Consider the following 17,192-nt stretch of genomic DNA (forward strand, 5'->3'; position numbering starts at 1 on the left):
GACTCGGAGCTCCCTCCTGCATCCCAAACCCCTCAACCCCAGCCCCACACTAGAGCCTGCACCCCCAGCCCAGAGCCCTAACCCCCTCCCATACCCCAAACCCCTCATCCCCAGCTCCGTTGGGTCAAATAAAGGGCATCAACAATTTCTTCAACTGGATCGCCAGAAAATTTTTTGAAAACCACTGCTGTAGATTATAACAGCACTTGAAAGAAAAAATAATTGCATGTAGCTCATGTTAATGTTACTGTGCTGCATTATCTCACAATAGCTGGCAATTATCTTGTCGCTACTGTAGGTCCACCTCTGCCTATTTTTTTCAATATGTTTATTCTACATGCAAGTTTAATACATATAATCTTCGGAAAAATCACAAGCACTGCTTATGTTAATTTTTCCAGGTGAACTTTTATGTCATTAATAATGTGCCAATGCTACTCTAGCAGACCAAAAATCATTTCCTTTCTAAATGTTACATTTGATTTGTCAGATGTGATTTGTCATGGATACATCTTTAAAATTATAGTTGCCATTTTTACTAGGGCTATAGCTTTTTAGAAAATATTAACTACCTAACTTCAGTTTAGGCTACTAACACTTTAATGTTAAACAGATTTTGAGAGAGATCCCAGAAGGCTACAGAATTCCTTAGGGTAACCAACTTGATTTGGGCAGTGAATTATTGCCTTTTAAGATCCAGCCAGATTTTAAGTCAGCATCCATAATTGTATAAAATTTAGACCATATCGGCTTCACCCCTAGAAAGACTTATTCACATACCTAGTGTCACACTGAGGCCAAGGACAACTGGGGCTGTTCTATACTGAAAACTTACATTGGCATAGCTATGTCTGTCTGAGGTGTCAAAAATCCACACCTCTGGGAGATGTAACTATGTCTATCTAACCCCCCAGTGTAGACAGTGCTAGGTTGATGGAAGAATTCGTCCGTTGGCCTAGCTTCCATCTCTTGGGAAGGTGGGTTAACTACAGTGATGGCAGAACTGCTGCTATTGCTGTAGTAAGTGTATACGCTGAAGCCCTATAGTGGTGCAGCTGCAGCGTTTTAAGTGTAGACATACCCTCACATAAGTATAGACTGATTGTCTGAGTAAGAGTTCCTAGGATTGGTTCCTAGTTAAAGAACCAATGACCCTTTAGTGATTTTTTTTTTATTTTGAAAAAAAATTTTTTGCAGAGTTGATTGGGCTGGTACATCTAAACAACAAAAAACAAGCAATAGTTGGTTTTCCAATTGCCTGGAATTATAGCAAATTTTAGAGGATTTTTAATGCTGATGACCACCATTTTATTAGGCTTTATATAATCACATAATTTTTAGAAATAACATCAATTGTTTTCAACTTTCTCAGATGTCAGTCCTTCATTTTGTGGTTATCTGAACAGGAAAGCTCTCAAATCAGATTAATTTTATCGAAGCAACAGCAATCTGGGAAAAAATAAACATTCAGATAGCAAAAGATAAGCCTGGGCTACTACTGTATGTTTCTGTTAAGCATTAGAGATTCCTATGGAATGCATATATGCTCAGCTAACCCTGTTTATACCATGTCGTTAAGTCTATAGGGAAGTTAAAGCAGTTGGTGTACCTGGATATGTCAAAAAACAGGATAGAAACTGTTGACTTGGATGTATCAGGATGTGAAGCACTTGAAGATCTCCTATTGTCATCCAATATGTTACAACAACTGCCAGACTCTCTAGGTGAGAAGAGTAAATGCTGATTGATAAGCTTTTAAATTTGTTGGTGTTATTTATATCTCTGTAGCACACAAGGGCCTGAGTTACCAAGCTAGAATCCAGACCTGAATATAAACCACCCCCAAGTTCAAGAGTTGTTTATATTTGGTGCTCTGGATCAAATTGCAAAGATAGTATCAGGATCTGCATCTAGATACAAACTTTCCCCCATGTTTGGAGGAACTGAGATCTGGGTGTTCTAGTTCTGGATCATCTCTACTTTACAGTAAAGAAAGGTGTTATTGGTCAAGTCAATCCGATGTCAATTTGATAGTGTGTATGACAGTCCATTTATATATACTAATTGCTTTAAAATCTAAGGGACAAATCCTGCTCTGTTACAATGGTGCAACCGAAATTGACACCAATGGGGATGCACCAATATAAGTGGGAGAAGACATGGGGTCAAAATATTTTATTTTCTGTTTTTGACTATTTGGTTTACATATAATTTCTAATGGAATTATTATTACTTCTGCAATTACAGATACTTACAAAACAAATATGCATATTCCTGTAAAGAATTACTTTTTTGTTACTTTGCAATCTTACTTTACTTTACACTATTTAAAAAAAGTTCTAAACTGTTCAATCTAAAAGATTTGTATTATTTTTATCAGAATATGCCATATACTTAAAATAATCTGATAATAGTAAAGGCCATATTACTAGACATGGTATGTAGATAGATGACATTCAAGCTGAGTCCTTTTCATCTAAGTACTGTATGTTCATTTTCTATGCATGGTCAGCATCTTTATTTGGTATTACAAAGTTTAAACATGTCAAATACAATTTAATTTTAAGTGCCAAATGCAAATATTGGGCCCCGTTCAGCAAAGCACTTAAGCATATGCTTAACTTTCAGCCCATGCTTAAGAGTTTAGCTGAATCAAGGCCATTTTCAGTTAAATATATGGAAATATTTTATCTTCATTAAAAATGAAATGTACACCTCTACCCCACTATAACGCGACCCGATATAACACGGGTTTGCATATAGCGCGGTAGCAGCGGGGCTCTGGCGGCGGCGCGTTAAAGGGTCCGGGGCTCTGGCTGCTGCGGGGAGCCCTGGGCACTTTAAATCACCGCCGGAGTCCTGCCGCCGCTACCCCGGGGCTGCGCCAGCAGGGCTCGGCCGGCGATTTAAAGGGCCTGGGGCTCCCTGCAGCCAGAGCCCTTGGCTCTTTAAATCACCACTGGAGCCCTACCACCGCTACCCCGATATAACGGCGTTTCATCTATAACGCGGTAGGGATTTTTGGCTCCCCACAACCGCATTATATCGGGGTAGAGGTGTATATAGAACAAAGTCATTTTGACTGTATTAGATTTTCATAATTTCTTTTCATGTCTTGCCCTGATTCAACAAAGTACTTAAGCACATACCTAACTTGACTTCATTGGGACTATGCTTTCAAATAGGCAAATGCTTTCTGATTTGGTGCCTAAATCCACAGTTAATCATCTGAGACACTTTTGTTAGCTCTGAGTTATTTGCTCTGAATATAAGATTACAAATGTATAATTTAAAAACCTTTGACACTGAAATTAAAATAAAATTTTAGGGACAAATCCTGATCTGTTTGCTAAATCCAAAGTAGGCATGGAAGTCAAAACGTTTCTCCAGTTCTACGCTGGTAATAATTAAAACAGAATTTAGCGTGTAGAAATGTGATTTGTAAAAGATCAGTTAAAACAATTTGTTAATCACCCTACCACTGTGCCCATAGCAACCATTATGCAAGTTGGTCTTCCAGCTAACTAAAAAAAAAGGAGTATTGCCTCTTTAAGGGCTCCCTGACAGCAGATTGTGAAAAGAGGGAAAGTATACAGGGATGACAGGTTTCAGAGTAGCAGCCGTGTTAGTCTGTATCCGCAAAAATAACAGGAGTACTTGTGGCACCTTAGAAAGGAAGGAGGGGGGAAGGGTCAATTTCTCCTTGTTTTAAGATCCAAAGGGGGTTTGGATCTGTATTCACCAGGAGTTGGTGAAAGGAAGGAGGGGGGAAGGGTCAATTTCTCCTTGTTTAAGATCCAAGCAGTTTGGATCTGTATTCACCAGGGAATTGGTGAAAGGTTTCTCAAGGCTTCCCAGGGAGGGAATTCTTAAGATGGTGGCAGCGGACCAGAGCTAAGCTGGTAGATAAGCTTAGCAGTTTTCATGCAGGCCCCTACATTTGTACCCTAAAGTTCAAAGTGGGGATACAGCCTTGACATTTGTTAGTCTCTAAGGTGCCACAAGTACTCCTGTTATTTATACAGGGATGGACAGGAAGGGCAGAACAATGTCACTGTATTGTCCTTTCTGCTGACTGGATGAGTGGTGGGATATTTACATGCAGCCACAGAGAGGCGCTCCGTACCAGGATGGGACCAGCTGATGCACCTTGTATGCTCTTTGGCAGCCTGGGAGCAGACACAGGATGCAAATATGGAAGGAATCTGTGGATATCTGGGAATCCAGCTAGGGTGGCAGGGAGGCAGCCAAGCATTTTTCTGGTGACTTGCTGTGGCAGATGTCTAATGCAGGTACTTGGTATGGAAGGAATATGGTTATCAAATAAAATAGATTGGACAAGGTTTTGAAGTAAAGTATCCCTTTGAAGGATTTGAAGGAAAGCTAAATAAGGGGGGTCTCTCACATCTGCACCAGCATGCTACATGAATATGCTACAGGAAATGCTCCCGCATTGGCCGTCCACCCTGGAAGAAAGATAGGAGGCCATGGATGGGTTTAATTAGGTCACAACCTAAGTTCCCTATAAGCTGCACAGCTGCGCAGCAGCCTTAGCGCCGCACAGGCGCTCAGGGAACCAATTTAACCAAAAAATCTTCTTGTTTTGTTGGTTTTTTTGTCAGTCCATTACTCTTTTCTCTTAACTCCTGCTATTGTTGCCATCGGAATACAGGAGTTTCACATTCCCCATCTGTGAATGTAGACCCTAGTCTGCATATATTTGTGCGTGTGCTTAACTTGAAGCACATAAATAACTCCATTCATACTTGAAGTTAAGCATGTGCATTCAGGATTGAAGGTATAATGTGTATGCTGCAATACCGACTTAGTACAATATGTACTTAGAACAGACTAAATTCTCTCTACCCACATATCTGTCATTTAAAATACCTTTCTCTGTTTTGTAGGATTGTTGAAAAGGCTTACAACGCTAAAAGTAGATGACAATCAGCTTACAGTACTGCCCAATGCAATTGGAAAGTAAGTAGAAGAAATTTTATATAATTCAGCATCTCTAACATTAGGAGCAACCTGCCTTGCTTTGCCATATGCATATTGTTTTGAAAGAGACAAAAGTAAAATAATCTACTGAAATGAGAACTAATTTAAGAATATGAGTCTAATTCTCATCTTATGTTTGAAGTCAAGGAGTTACACTAGTGTATATAAGCAGAAAATCACATGCCATTATCTGTTATGTTTTCCATATACAAAGAGCAAAGATATATTTTCAGTCTAAATTATGTGTAGTTCAGATCAATACAGGAACAAAACTGGAAAGAAAAAAAGTAAAGTGTTCTCTCAAGAAGTGTGTCTCTCTTCAGTGATGGCCTCCACTGAATTCTGAGAACAAAATGGCTGCCAAACTTTACACACATGAACATTGCTTAGAATTTTTAAAGGAGTAGAACATATTGCATAAAACAAAAGGAATGACAGTTTCATAGGTACATATTACACAGTGTGGATAATACTGTATAAATAATCTCATAACAGTGTTCTGCTATAACTCTTTAACTCTGTAGTTGTATGAGAAGTTATTTGGTTCTTGAACTTGGTCAGGGGTTCTCAAACTGGGGGTCGGGAGCTGTCAACCTCCACCCCAAGCCCCGCTTGCCTCCAGCATTTATAATGGTGTTAAATATATTTAAAAGTGTTTTTAATTTATAAGGGGGATCGCATTCAGAGGCTTGCGATGTGAAAGGGGTCGCCAGTAAAAAAAGTTTGAGACCCACTGTTCTTGATGCAATATAGTCTGTCAGTTGTACTGGAGTTCATAGTGCTTTTTTTATTTAGTCTTGGGTTTATTGTGGAGTTAAAGCTCAAATTCATTACAAAATTCAAGACCGCTGGAAACCTCTCTCTAAAACGGTGAAAAGATTTACCTACTTTTCAACTAGACTGCAATTATATGCATTCTTTTTTGATAGAAAACTGATATAGAGCTGACACTTTTGTCTTAAAAGCATTTTTCCCCTCTACCGTTTTTACTGCTGCAATGTGGATCAAATGAATGCTTGTAGGGATTTTTAGAATATACTATATTGTCTACTAGAATTTAATATCGCATCTGCATGCAGTAGGATTTTTAAAGAACAAGTTTGTTCAAGCAATACAGTTTTTCAGGATATGAATAGTTTGTCTTGTGTAAGAGAGATTGACAATGTGCTCTACCTATACAATTTAAAAAAATTAACATAAAACAGTCAGCATTTTGCTAAATCATATTCCTTTTGAAATTATCTGTTTTTAAAGCATTTTCCAGATGTTTAACCTGAGTTTAATAAGTGGTAGTGCAAACAAATAGATACCTAAATTATGGCGTTCATTCAGATGCTTGCTTTGTTAGAGATTTTATTTTATTTTTATTTTTAGGTAGGTATTTATGGTAAGTATAGTGATTGAATATCCATCATATGAAATGTCATATTTGAATATTTTTATATTATTGCATTTTAATTTATATAAAGGTGCCCAGAGCTTGGACTTGGCATTTATTTAAAAGCTCTAAATCCAAATATGTTCTTGTTGATAGAACATAGATTATTTTTTTCTGATTCATTAGATACAGAACTACTGCACATCAGAATGAAGTTAGAGAACCTCTGAACAAATAGCAAAATGTTGCAAGTGGATCCCACTTGTGAGCCACAGGAAACTCACTCTGCAGCTTAGTATGGTGGACAGAGCATTCCCACACTCCTCACTCTAGTAAAGCCCTCTTCAGCAAACCCTGCTTTTACTCCAGACAGTGTTCTTAGGTCTGCTCTGTCCTGAAGACTTCATTGTAAAGCTCTCTTGAATAGCTCATTATACTTCTCCAAAAATAACATAGATTTAAGTGTATTCTGACTCAATACCAAATATATTAAGGCCTGTAGCACTGCTTTAGTCTCTACTCTGTATAACTAGAGCTTTAACAAGTACCCACTCCAGCCTGTATTTATTTTTTGCAGGATCTTTCAATAATAACTTAATTAACTGTTGGTATGACATTCAAAAAAATTCTAAATTCTGCAACATTACAGCAGTAAGCAATGAAAGCTGAATTTTGGCTTGACATAGCTTACCTGATGAAGGGTCATTGGATTTATGTGATGTGCATTGATGTGTAGCAATAGAAGGTTTCATGAATCCTATGAGACAAAGTCTATATAGCAGTAAATATTGAAAGCCAGGTAGATCTGAAGATGATAGAAATTATATTGGACACTATCCAGATGGTTCATGCACTAGTTGGCACTTTGGTGGCTTTTTGCAGTGTGCATGTTTAAAAAAAGAATCCTGTCATTAAGATATTATCTCAGTGATTGAATTGTTCAGAATTGAAAGGAACCCTCTGGTCTTATGCCAACTTTCTGTTAAATATTGTTTCTCAAGAAGCCTTAATTAGCTCTCAAAAGAGAGATATTGCAGCTCTAAGAGGTGGATTTGCAGAACACTAGGATAGACAGCTAATACTGCTACATCATTTTTGAACGATTGTGCTTGTTAAATTTAGGGGCCTGGCAGCACTAGAGGTGAAGTAATTTTCTTCCATAGAATGAGCACTGTACCTATAACTTCAAATTGTGCTTCCCTTCTCTGACTCATTCATTACTTTAGACAGTTTCCTGCTGGGTCTTTCTCAAAAAGTGGTAGCCATGGTACGCACTGGAACATGTTATTGTAATATAAAAATCAACAATGAGGAGGAGAGAACTGACTCTCTCTGGAGCCGGATGTTATAATGACATAGAGAGCAGTCTGTCAACTGTTTGATACTTGCCTTAATAGAACTGCCAACAAAGCAGTTAGGGCCAAAAAGGTGGTGGTGATGGTGGGTAGTCACTATCAGCCTAGAGTCAAAGAGATATTTAGGGTTCAACCCTGTGAGATGCTGAACAGTGTGGCCTCAATCCAACAAAGCATTTAAACATGTGTTTAAGAACTCTGAATAGTCTCAATGGTTTCCCATTGCTTAAGTGCTTTGCTGGATTGAGCCCATAGAGATAAAAACACTCATCTCTAGAGATGTGTGTCATTCATGACCCGGAGATATTTGCACACATGCTGGCTGAAAATGACATAATGAGAGCAGAAAACTAATTAACTTGTCAGATGGGAAGGATGGTGTCACAGAGTGGCTGGTCCTTTATGGAGAGTTAGAGGGAGACAGGGAGATGAGGCTAGGTTGCGTCTCCAATCTTGTTTCATTACTTCTTCCTGGTTGGCTCTGTCAGTCAGAGCTGCCTTACCTTGTTTACTGAGTCTGGTTCCCACCCAGGATGGCAAAATATATCTGCAGTAGTGACCTGGGTTGGGACTTTCTAGCATGGAACTAAGTGATACTGTGCTAAAGAAGCAATTGGGTAGATCCTTTCCAATTTCAGGAAACACTGTTTTTAGCAGGTCTCAGTACACATATACAGTATGGTGGAAATACTAGAGCAAAGGAAAACTTTTGTATTTTGTAGCACATGTACTGCACTGTAGAATGCAAACTATTGTAAGAAAGTATTCTGATGTAACTCATGTAATGAATATTGTTTGAGTGGCTTCCAGAATGCATGTCATATAAATCCTGGCAATTACTACAACAAACATACATACGTGAAACAGCTACATTGTTCACTGTTGTTCTTATCACAAAATCAAACAAATTGGTGATTGCTTATCAATAAAGTTGTTTTATTATATGATGAGACCCAAACTGCACTTCCGGCACACCCAAAAATCCCACTGATTTCAGGGAGCGTTTTTGGTGTGCAAAAAATGTAGGTTCAGGCCTGATACCTACCTTCCTTAATGCAAATTACACATCAATGTGAGGTAACATTTTAAAATATCCTGGTGATATTCAGTACCAAATCATCACCACTCTCCTAGTATTCTTTGTTGCTTTAAACCAGTGGTTCTCAAAGCTGGTCCGGTGCTTGTTCAGGGAAAGCCCCTGGCGGGCTGGGCCAGTTTGTTTACCTGCCGCGTCCGCAGGTTTGTCCAATCGCGGCTCCCACTGGCTGCGGTTCTCTGAGGGATGTGCTGGCCGCCCTTCCTGCAGCCCCCATTGGCCTGGAGCAGCGAACCGTGGCCAGTGGGAGCCGCGATCGGCCGAACCTGCAGACGCAGTAGGTAACCAAACCGGCCCGGCCCACCAGAGGCTTTCCCTGAACAAGCAGCGGACCGGCTTTGAGAACCACTACTTTAAACAATATACATTTTTTTAAAAATGATAGGTGAAGTCAAGAAAATACTTGAGGAAAAATGCATCTCTCAGAAATACTGAAAAGCATTAATTTCCCTTCATTTATCTCATCTGTAGCTATCCTTCTGGTGGATCTACACAGTCAAAGTAGAGTAGGAAAAACTGCAGCAAGTGAAAGGGGGAAACAATGCAGAGAAGTAATAACTAAATCATGGTGAGAGAGGGCTTCTTTAAGTTACAGGCTTCTTCCACCAAGCATCTAGTATCTTATCAGTTGATGTTTTGTTATCCATTCCATCCTTCCCCAACTTTAGGATGATTGATCAAATATGTGGTGAAAATGACATAATGAGAGCGAGGACTTCTTAAGCTATGGGTTACTCTTCTCTCTAGTACAGGTAGAGCATGTGTTGGGCATAGCCCCATGGTTTCCAGGGGACACAGAAGACCCATAAAGGTCCATTGCCTTCATACTCTGCACACCCAGGGAGAATGAGTGGAGCCTCAGTGAGTGATGAGGTTATTAGAACCCTAACTAAATTCATAGGATAAGCTGCTGTGGCCAGGTTACCTTCCCTCCACAAACTCTGAACAATGAAAATTTTACTTCGAAGTTACACAGAAGTTGTATAGCTGTTGGATAGCTAGATTAAGTCCAGTCTCACTTTGACTGTGTTCCCTCTGTTATCACAAACTTCATTTCTGTCCTGATTGTTACCAAGAGGGAAAGAGGTTGAGAATGTATATGTCAGATGGTACCTTTTAACTAAAATTACATTGCCTATTAAGGTTTCAGTGGCACCCCTTGTGTGGCTCTTGAAATTTACTGTTTGCGGGATAGTGTTTGTAATGTTCCCAATTCTAGGTCTAAGTAGGACAGGGGAGTTGTGCTAAATCAGCACATCACCTGGCAAACCCTAGCTAGTTGTGGGCAGCTTCCAAGATGGCATCCTTTCCACTATACTTTCCATTACAAGGGTCCTCTGTCAGGTCTATGCCTATTCCTGCCAGGAAAGACCTTGAATGAACTAGGCCAACATGTTTGAGTATTACCTTTGCAAAATATTGCTCTTTGTCTGGTTTGAAAGACAGGTTGACAGATACAAAACTTGTAATAAAATAGCTGGCAAAGCTTTCAGCTGTTCTCCTCACAATTCACTTCATTAATCACCATACGGCTCATGGAAGGGTGATGTGCTTCAGACCTTCAACCTATTGAGGTCAGGTAGTTACAGGAAAGTGCTGAGAACCAGTTGGGCCCTGGGTGTAGATTAGCTGCTGCAGGCATTACATTTCTCAGAGTTCGAAGGCTGGAAGAGTTTTTTAAATAATTTAGTTGGGTAAAAATAATTTTAAAGAAATATTGAAAGGTCCAGATCTGCAACCATTGCTTACTTATAACTGTCATCGACTTTAGTATTGCAATTGTACCCATGAGTTTGAGCACTGTTCACCCGAGTGAAGGTCACATTCTTAGGTCTCACTTTTCTCTTATTTATATTTTAAACCTTAAATTTCTTACTCTACAATCATAGCTAGATTGACATGGGCAAGGTACCTCTGAAGCATGCATGTGGGGATTCTCATCTCCACTACAGCCTTTTACATTGCTATAAGCTTTTAGAAGTGCAGCACAACAATGATCCAGGGCAGATATTGAGATTTATTTTTTCATAAAGGGAGCATGTTAGTATTTAGTACATCAGGTGCTCAGCACATTACACAGTTCCACTTATCAGGTAGTTTTATATTAAAGACTTGGCATGAAAACCTTGAAGTACTTTAAGTTCAATAGCCAAATACTCTTAAAAATGACTTATTTCTGTTTGCTTTTGTATTAATTTTTGCTATACAATTGGCTATCCCATATTGTGTTTTGAAACAATCTCAGAAGATAATCTGTCAGAATTTGAAAGATAAGCATACTTACAAAGAATACATCTTCTGCTTTAATGGCTAATTATAGCTGGCTTTGTTGAATTTGGATCAATGCTTGGCTCTCTCCACTAACCAGCTTTTTGTATCAGAGTTTGTGTCAGTGACATCAGCTGAAAAATATATTTTTTTCAGTAGTGTATAAAGATACTTTCTTCTCACCAAACAGTTCTTTTTCCCACCTATCATCTTTTTTTGTGCATATGTCCAGTGCCTAACACACTGGGTCCCTGATCCTTGACAGATGCCTCTAGTCTAGGCATTTCTACACTACAAATAATAAACAACAATAATAATGCATGGGACAGAATGGTATGCCTTAAAAATACCTTGCCGGCTTTACCTTAGATAAATAGATAGGATTACCTCAATATTAGTAGTATTACCAATACTCAACTACACTTATCTCTGGTCTACACTGGGGGGGGAATCGATCTAAGTTACGCAACTTCAGCTATGTGAATAACATAGCTGAAGTCGACGTACTTAGATTGACTTACCGTGGTATCTTCACCGTGGTGAGTCGACTGCTGCCGCTACCCCGTCGACTCTGCTTGCGCCTCCCGCTGCGCTGGAGTACTGGAGTCAACGGGAGAGGGCTCGGCGGTCGATTTATCGCGTCTAGACTAGATGCGATAAATCGATCCCCACTGGATCGATCGCTGCCCGCCAATCCGGCGGGTAGTGTAGGCATACCCTTAGGTGTATATAATTATTTATATCTTCAACCTTTTGTTCTGTGAGAATCTGAATAATAAATGTTACTTTTTCAATATATGATTTGCAAATGTAGTAATCTGACACTATAAACTTGCAGAGATTTGAAACTGTTAATTTGTGTTCTTACTTTTTCAAAAAGTCTAACAACGTGTTTAAAATTTCAGTTTATCTCTATTAGAAGAATTTGACTGCAGCTGTAATGAACTGGAGTCCCTACCTTCTACCATTGGTTACCTTCATAGCCTGCGAACATTAGCTGTGGATGAGAATTTCCTGTCTGAATTGCCTAGAGAAGTGAGAAACTGATTCTGTTTTTAAATTATTCATTAGTATGTTTTACATGAAGGGCCTAACCTTGCAATCTTTACTCAGACAAAACATCCACTGAAGTTATGGCAGGTGTATGGAAGTTTTTTCTCACTCTGCAGGATGGGGTCATAAATGATCCAGATGGAAGACCAAGTCCTACTTGCCTTAATCACTTGTTCCCATAGAACAGGTGATATCACTCACATGAGCAAGGCAAGCAGAATTTGACCCTGTGTGCAAGGCAAGCAGTATTTGACCCTGTTCGTTTTTCTCATGTGTTACTAATGCTTGTATGCAGTGTTGTTGTAGCTGGGTTGGTTCCAGGATATTAGAGAGACAAGGTGGGTGAGTTAACATCTTTTATTGGAACAACTTCTGGGGGTGAGAGAGATAAGCTTTGGAGCTTACACAGATTTCTGCTTCAGGTCACCTCCATGTTAACTGAAAAAAAGTTCTGTGTAAACCCAAAACTTTGTCTCTCAACAACAGAAGTTGGTCCAATAAAAGATGTTATCTCACCCACCTTGTCTCTCTCACATTTTGTTTGTCATTTTACATTGTAAACCGAGGGCTTATGCCCTTGACCGTTAATATCAATATCAATGTAAATAGGAAAACTAGAATTGGAAATGAGTATTTCATTAATGAACACATTATGATAATAGAACACATTTTAATCAAACTATGTGAAGAAATGTGATGTGTATACATACATCTTAATATAACAGGAAGCTATTGATAGCAGATAGGTTAAATTATAACTTGAAAAGCCATTTATCAAGTAAAGGACCTGATTCTACTCCCACTGAAGTCAGTTTGGCTCAAAGTATTATCTCAGAAGTACACAATAAGTAGTCATTACCGCATTCATTAATTTTAAAGACATAATTAGGCCACCTTTTCAGATAAGGAGAATTAGTGGTGAGAAACTTTGGCAAAGTGAGAATCCTAACTTCTTGTCTTTTATGCCCATAGATTGGAAGCTGTAAGAACGTAACAGTTATGTCCCTGCGCTCTAACAAGCTAGAATTTCTTCCTGATGAGATTGGTCAGATGCAGAAGCTGAGAGTGTTAAATCTGAGTGATAACAGGTATACTTTGCATAATTTAATCATCTCACCCTAGAAGTGTTTTGCTGAACGATTTTAAACATTCAAAGTTAATAGCTATTGAGGTGGTGGTCTTTCATCATTAAGCACCTAGTCTTGGTCCCATTGAACTCCATATCAAAACTTCATTGGGGCCAATGGATTCACAAAAGTAAAATCCTGATACCACTCATGTCTCCTACTATTACCATGTGAAAATGTGACCACTTATGTTCATGAAGGTTTTGCTTCATGAAAATGTTTATGTAAGCCTTATGATGGTATATTTTATGATCTTGATTAAAAGATGGTCATGTACTGGTGTATGGTAGGTCTTTAGGTGCAAGCACAAAAGAATGTAAACATCAAGGGGGAAATCCTGGCTCCATTGAAGTCAATGGCAAAACTCAAAAAATAGGCATTTTAATATGGCCACCTGTAAATGTATACATATAGGAACAAAGAATGCAGAGTATACTTAGTCTCCCAACCTATATCCTTGGAAGCAGTAACTCTGAAAAAGACTTGCATTCCTTTTAAGTATGAACAGGCGAATATCAAGTAGAACTAGAGAGATTATATTATCTTTGTATTTGGCTCTGGTGAGACTGCTAATACAATACTTTGTCCAGTTCTCATGTCCACAATTCAAGAAGGATGTTGATAAATCAGTGAGGATTCAGAGAAGAGCCACAGGAATGATTAAAAGATAGGAAAACATGCCTTCTAGTGACAGACTCCAGGAACTCAATTGGTTTAGCTTAACCAAGAGAAGGTTAAGGGGTGACTTTACAGACTAATCAAGTATCTACATGGGGAACAAAACTTTGATGATGGGCTCTTCAATTTAAAAGACAAAGGTATAACAAGATCTAGTAGCTGGAAGTTGAGCTAGACAAATTCATACTGAAAATAATGTGCACATTTGTAACGGTGAGCATAATTAACCATTGGAACAATTTGCCAGGGTTTGTGGTGGATTTTCCATCACTGGACATCTTAAAATCAAGATTGGATTTAAAAAAAATTGTGCTCTAGTTCAAACAGAATTATTTCAGGGAAGTCCTATGGCTGGTGTTATACACAAGATCAAACTAGATGATAACGGTCTCTGACTTTATAATCGATTAACCTAAGGCCAAACCCTTTTCTTCACGTACCTAGTCCCATTGAAGTAAATATGGCTATTTGCATGAATAAGATGAGAATGATTTGACCCCACATATAGACACTGGGAAAGACGGTTTTATCAAAAAAAAAAATTCATGCATACATGTACTTCAAGAATAACTTAGATATGACCCTTTTCAGCAAAATAAAAAGAGATACAGGTTTGTTCAGTAGTGTGGCAAATGGTACATGGAGGCAATACTGTCACCAATGATTATCTTCTGAAATCAGTCAGAATTTTGAGAAGGACTTTGCACCTCTATTACTGGGGGCTATTAACAGAAATTAGTTCACCAACACATTATAAATCCTTAACACAGAAATATCCTATAGTACACTTGATAACAATTATCCACTTATTGGAACATTTTCTTAAAGTCAGTTAGATGTCATAGGACCTGATTTTTTGCTCTGACAGCAGCAAAAAACTGGAGTCACTTCACTGAAGTCAAGGAAGTTACACCAGTGTAAACCTTGTATGAGAGCAGAATCAGGCTCATAATGGGATGATAGAACTAGTTCAGAGGAATTAGGAGCTAGAGCAAACTTAGATCTTTTCTGAGATTTGAAAAACTATGGTGTACATGTATTGCTTTTTTGTTTGTTTGTTTAAATGTTCACATCTTAGTGGTCACTGATTTCAGCGGTGACTGAATGTGGAATTACTGAAACACTGTGAACAGCACTTTTTTATCATGGTACTTCCATCTTGGGTGAAATTAGGAATTACTGAAAAATCCTGATCTCACAAAATTTCCAGACCAAAGTGTTAGGATAAATTTCAAATAAGTATTCTAATGTTCTGGTGCTTAGCCAAAACTTAGACTTACAGGTTTTCCCCATCACTAATCATGAAATTATGTAAAATATTAATCATATGTAAAAGTACTGTTGGCATCCTTCCATTATCATACAAAAAAGTAACACATGCTTAGTTTTATATTCTTCTTGTGGAAAATCATCATCTTCCCAGATGTTGGGTCACAAAGAGCAATCATCCCTGTTCTATGGGTCTGACTGCTGAAGCCTTCCTTGTGATACTTCCTATGTCAAATCAGACACAACACTCAGTAGTTTTAATTTTCACTCTTTTTTAGATACATTGGTCATTATTTCGGTTCTTATTTTGAATGTCACCAAAAATAAGTACAGAGGTTTATGAATTTAGAAAATAGTCCTGGGTATATTAAGAGCTCTACAGGACTTAACTTGTCTTTCAATAGAATCCTCCAGCTAATGTTCAGTATAAAATGTTTCACATACTATGAGGTTAGCCTCTTTGGGGAAGAGGTATAAACAAGGTTTGGAGAAATATAAGTATAGGGTTTGTTGTTTGTGTTTGTTTATTTGGAACATGGCAAAATCAGAATCCAGTATTGAACACACAATATTCAATGGGTGATCCTGCTGAACATAAGAGAAATGACCCATCAAGAAAGAAAAATTCAGGCTGTTTCTGTCCACAGACTTAGAATAAAATGCCAAAATGAATATTTCCCTCTCCCCCTAGAAAATATTTTTTTGCCCTCATTTCATGCCGTATTCCACTTAATACTGTTTACATTATTAGAGGATGCCCAGTGATATTTTCCATATTTTGGAAGACAAATGCCTTATCAGAATTTGTCCTAGATTTTTTTAATATTGCCATGCTAATTTGAATTAATTACTAAGGATATTAATTAATGGGATATTATATGTTACAGATAAGGTATCAGTTCAGAACCAGCCATGCAGTGTAAGGAAATAAAGGCTAAACTACCCTTTTAATCCTAAAGGCAGTCTCTCCAACTCACAGAGGAGACACCTTCGTAGGCAAGAGTAGAGAAGGTGGCACAGCAGCTATCCACAGCTGATCTGTGAATAAATGAGGGAATCCAATACATTGATTAAAACCAAAAGAGACATTACTGCTTTCCCTGGACAAGACGTCAGTTAACTAGCTCCTAAAGTGTTAGAGATTTTAAAATAACTTTACACTTAACGCAGCTTGAGCTTTTAAAAATTGATCCAGGTTAAATCTATAGACCGACACAGACTCACTGTTGAAGTGATCTGGCTCATATTGTCAGAAACTATGGGTAGTACTGAACTGAAGCTAAGATATCTTCCCAACTCTTCTCTAGACATAGGCAAATTAGATGTTAGTTGGGTCTTAAAGTACATCTCAGTTTATAACTAGAATGTAATCTAATAATAATGATAAAAAGGAATAGCTTCAAAGTATTTATTTCAACTTAGTCGCTGATATGTAATTTATGACCGGATATGGAATAATTTCTTACTGACAGTTAGGCACCTAGGGATATATTTAGAAAGGTTTTTTTCTTTCTAAAGAACCTCAGGGGAAATTCTACTTTTCCTTATCTTCTGTCATATAGGAAAACACTTTTTATATGAAAATTGAACATTAGAAAAGGGAACACATCTTTCCATACTTGTCAGGGCTCTTTGCAAGTTACTGTAAATAGTGGTTTTATTGAATAATCAGCTGGGGATTTAGCATGCTATCAAAGTATTGTTTCATGACTTCCTGTTTTTTATTTTAAATATTTCAATTTTTTTATCTATCAATGTCTGCTGTGATTTTAACATTTATATATTGTTCTGTTTAATTAAATGAATGTGAATTCAGACAATCTGAGTGGCACTAATATGCTGTTTTAAAAATTCAGTTATCACTTGTGTTAAACTCTTTAAAGAAGATAGTTTTTCCAAGAGATTGCAATTTTAATTACTGGTGATTAAAAGCTTGTACATAAATCCAAATCCTGTAGCTCAAACAA

The 17,192-nt window shown here is 38.0% G+C and overlaps 1 protein-coding gene across 2 annotated transcripts in view; it reads left to right on the plus strand.

Moving 5' to 3' along the window:
* Positions 1–17,192, plus strand: part of LRRC7 (leucine rich repeat containing 7) — a 210,836-nt gene that overhangs the window by 105,004 nt on the left and 88,640 nt on the right. For both annotated transcript variants that reach the window (XM_065409206.1, XM_065409208.1), the window contains exons 8-11: positions 1,580–1,724; positions 4,908–4,980; positions 12,004–12,133; positions 13,124–13,239. In XM_065409206.1, the coding sequence (XP_065265278.1) occupies positions 1,580–1,724; positions 4,908–4,980; positions 12,004–12,133; positions 13,124–13,239 (464 nt within the window). The remainder of the gene's footprint in view (positions 1–1,579; positions 1,725–4,907; positions 4,981–12,003; positions 12,134–13,123; positions 13,240–17,192) is intronic.

The sequence above is a fragment of the Emys orbicularis genome, chromosome 8, assembly GCF_028017835.1.
Source record: "Emys orbicularis isolate rEmyOrb1 chromosome 8, rEmyOrb1.hap1, whole genome shotgun sequence".
NCBI classification, from domain to species: domain Eukaryota; kingdom Metazoa; phylum Chordata; order Testudines; family Emydidae; genus Emys; species Emys orbicularis.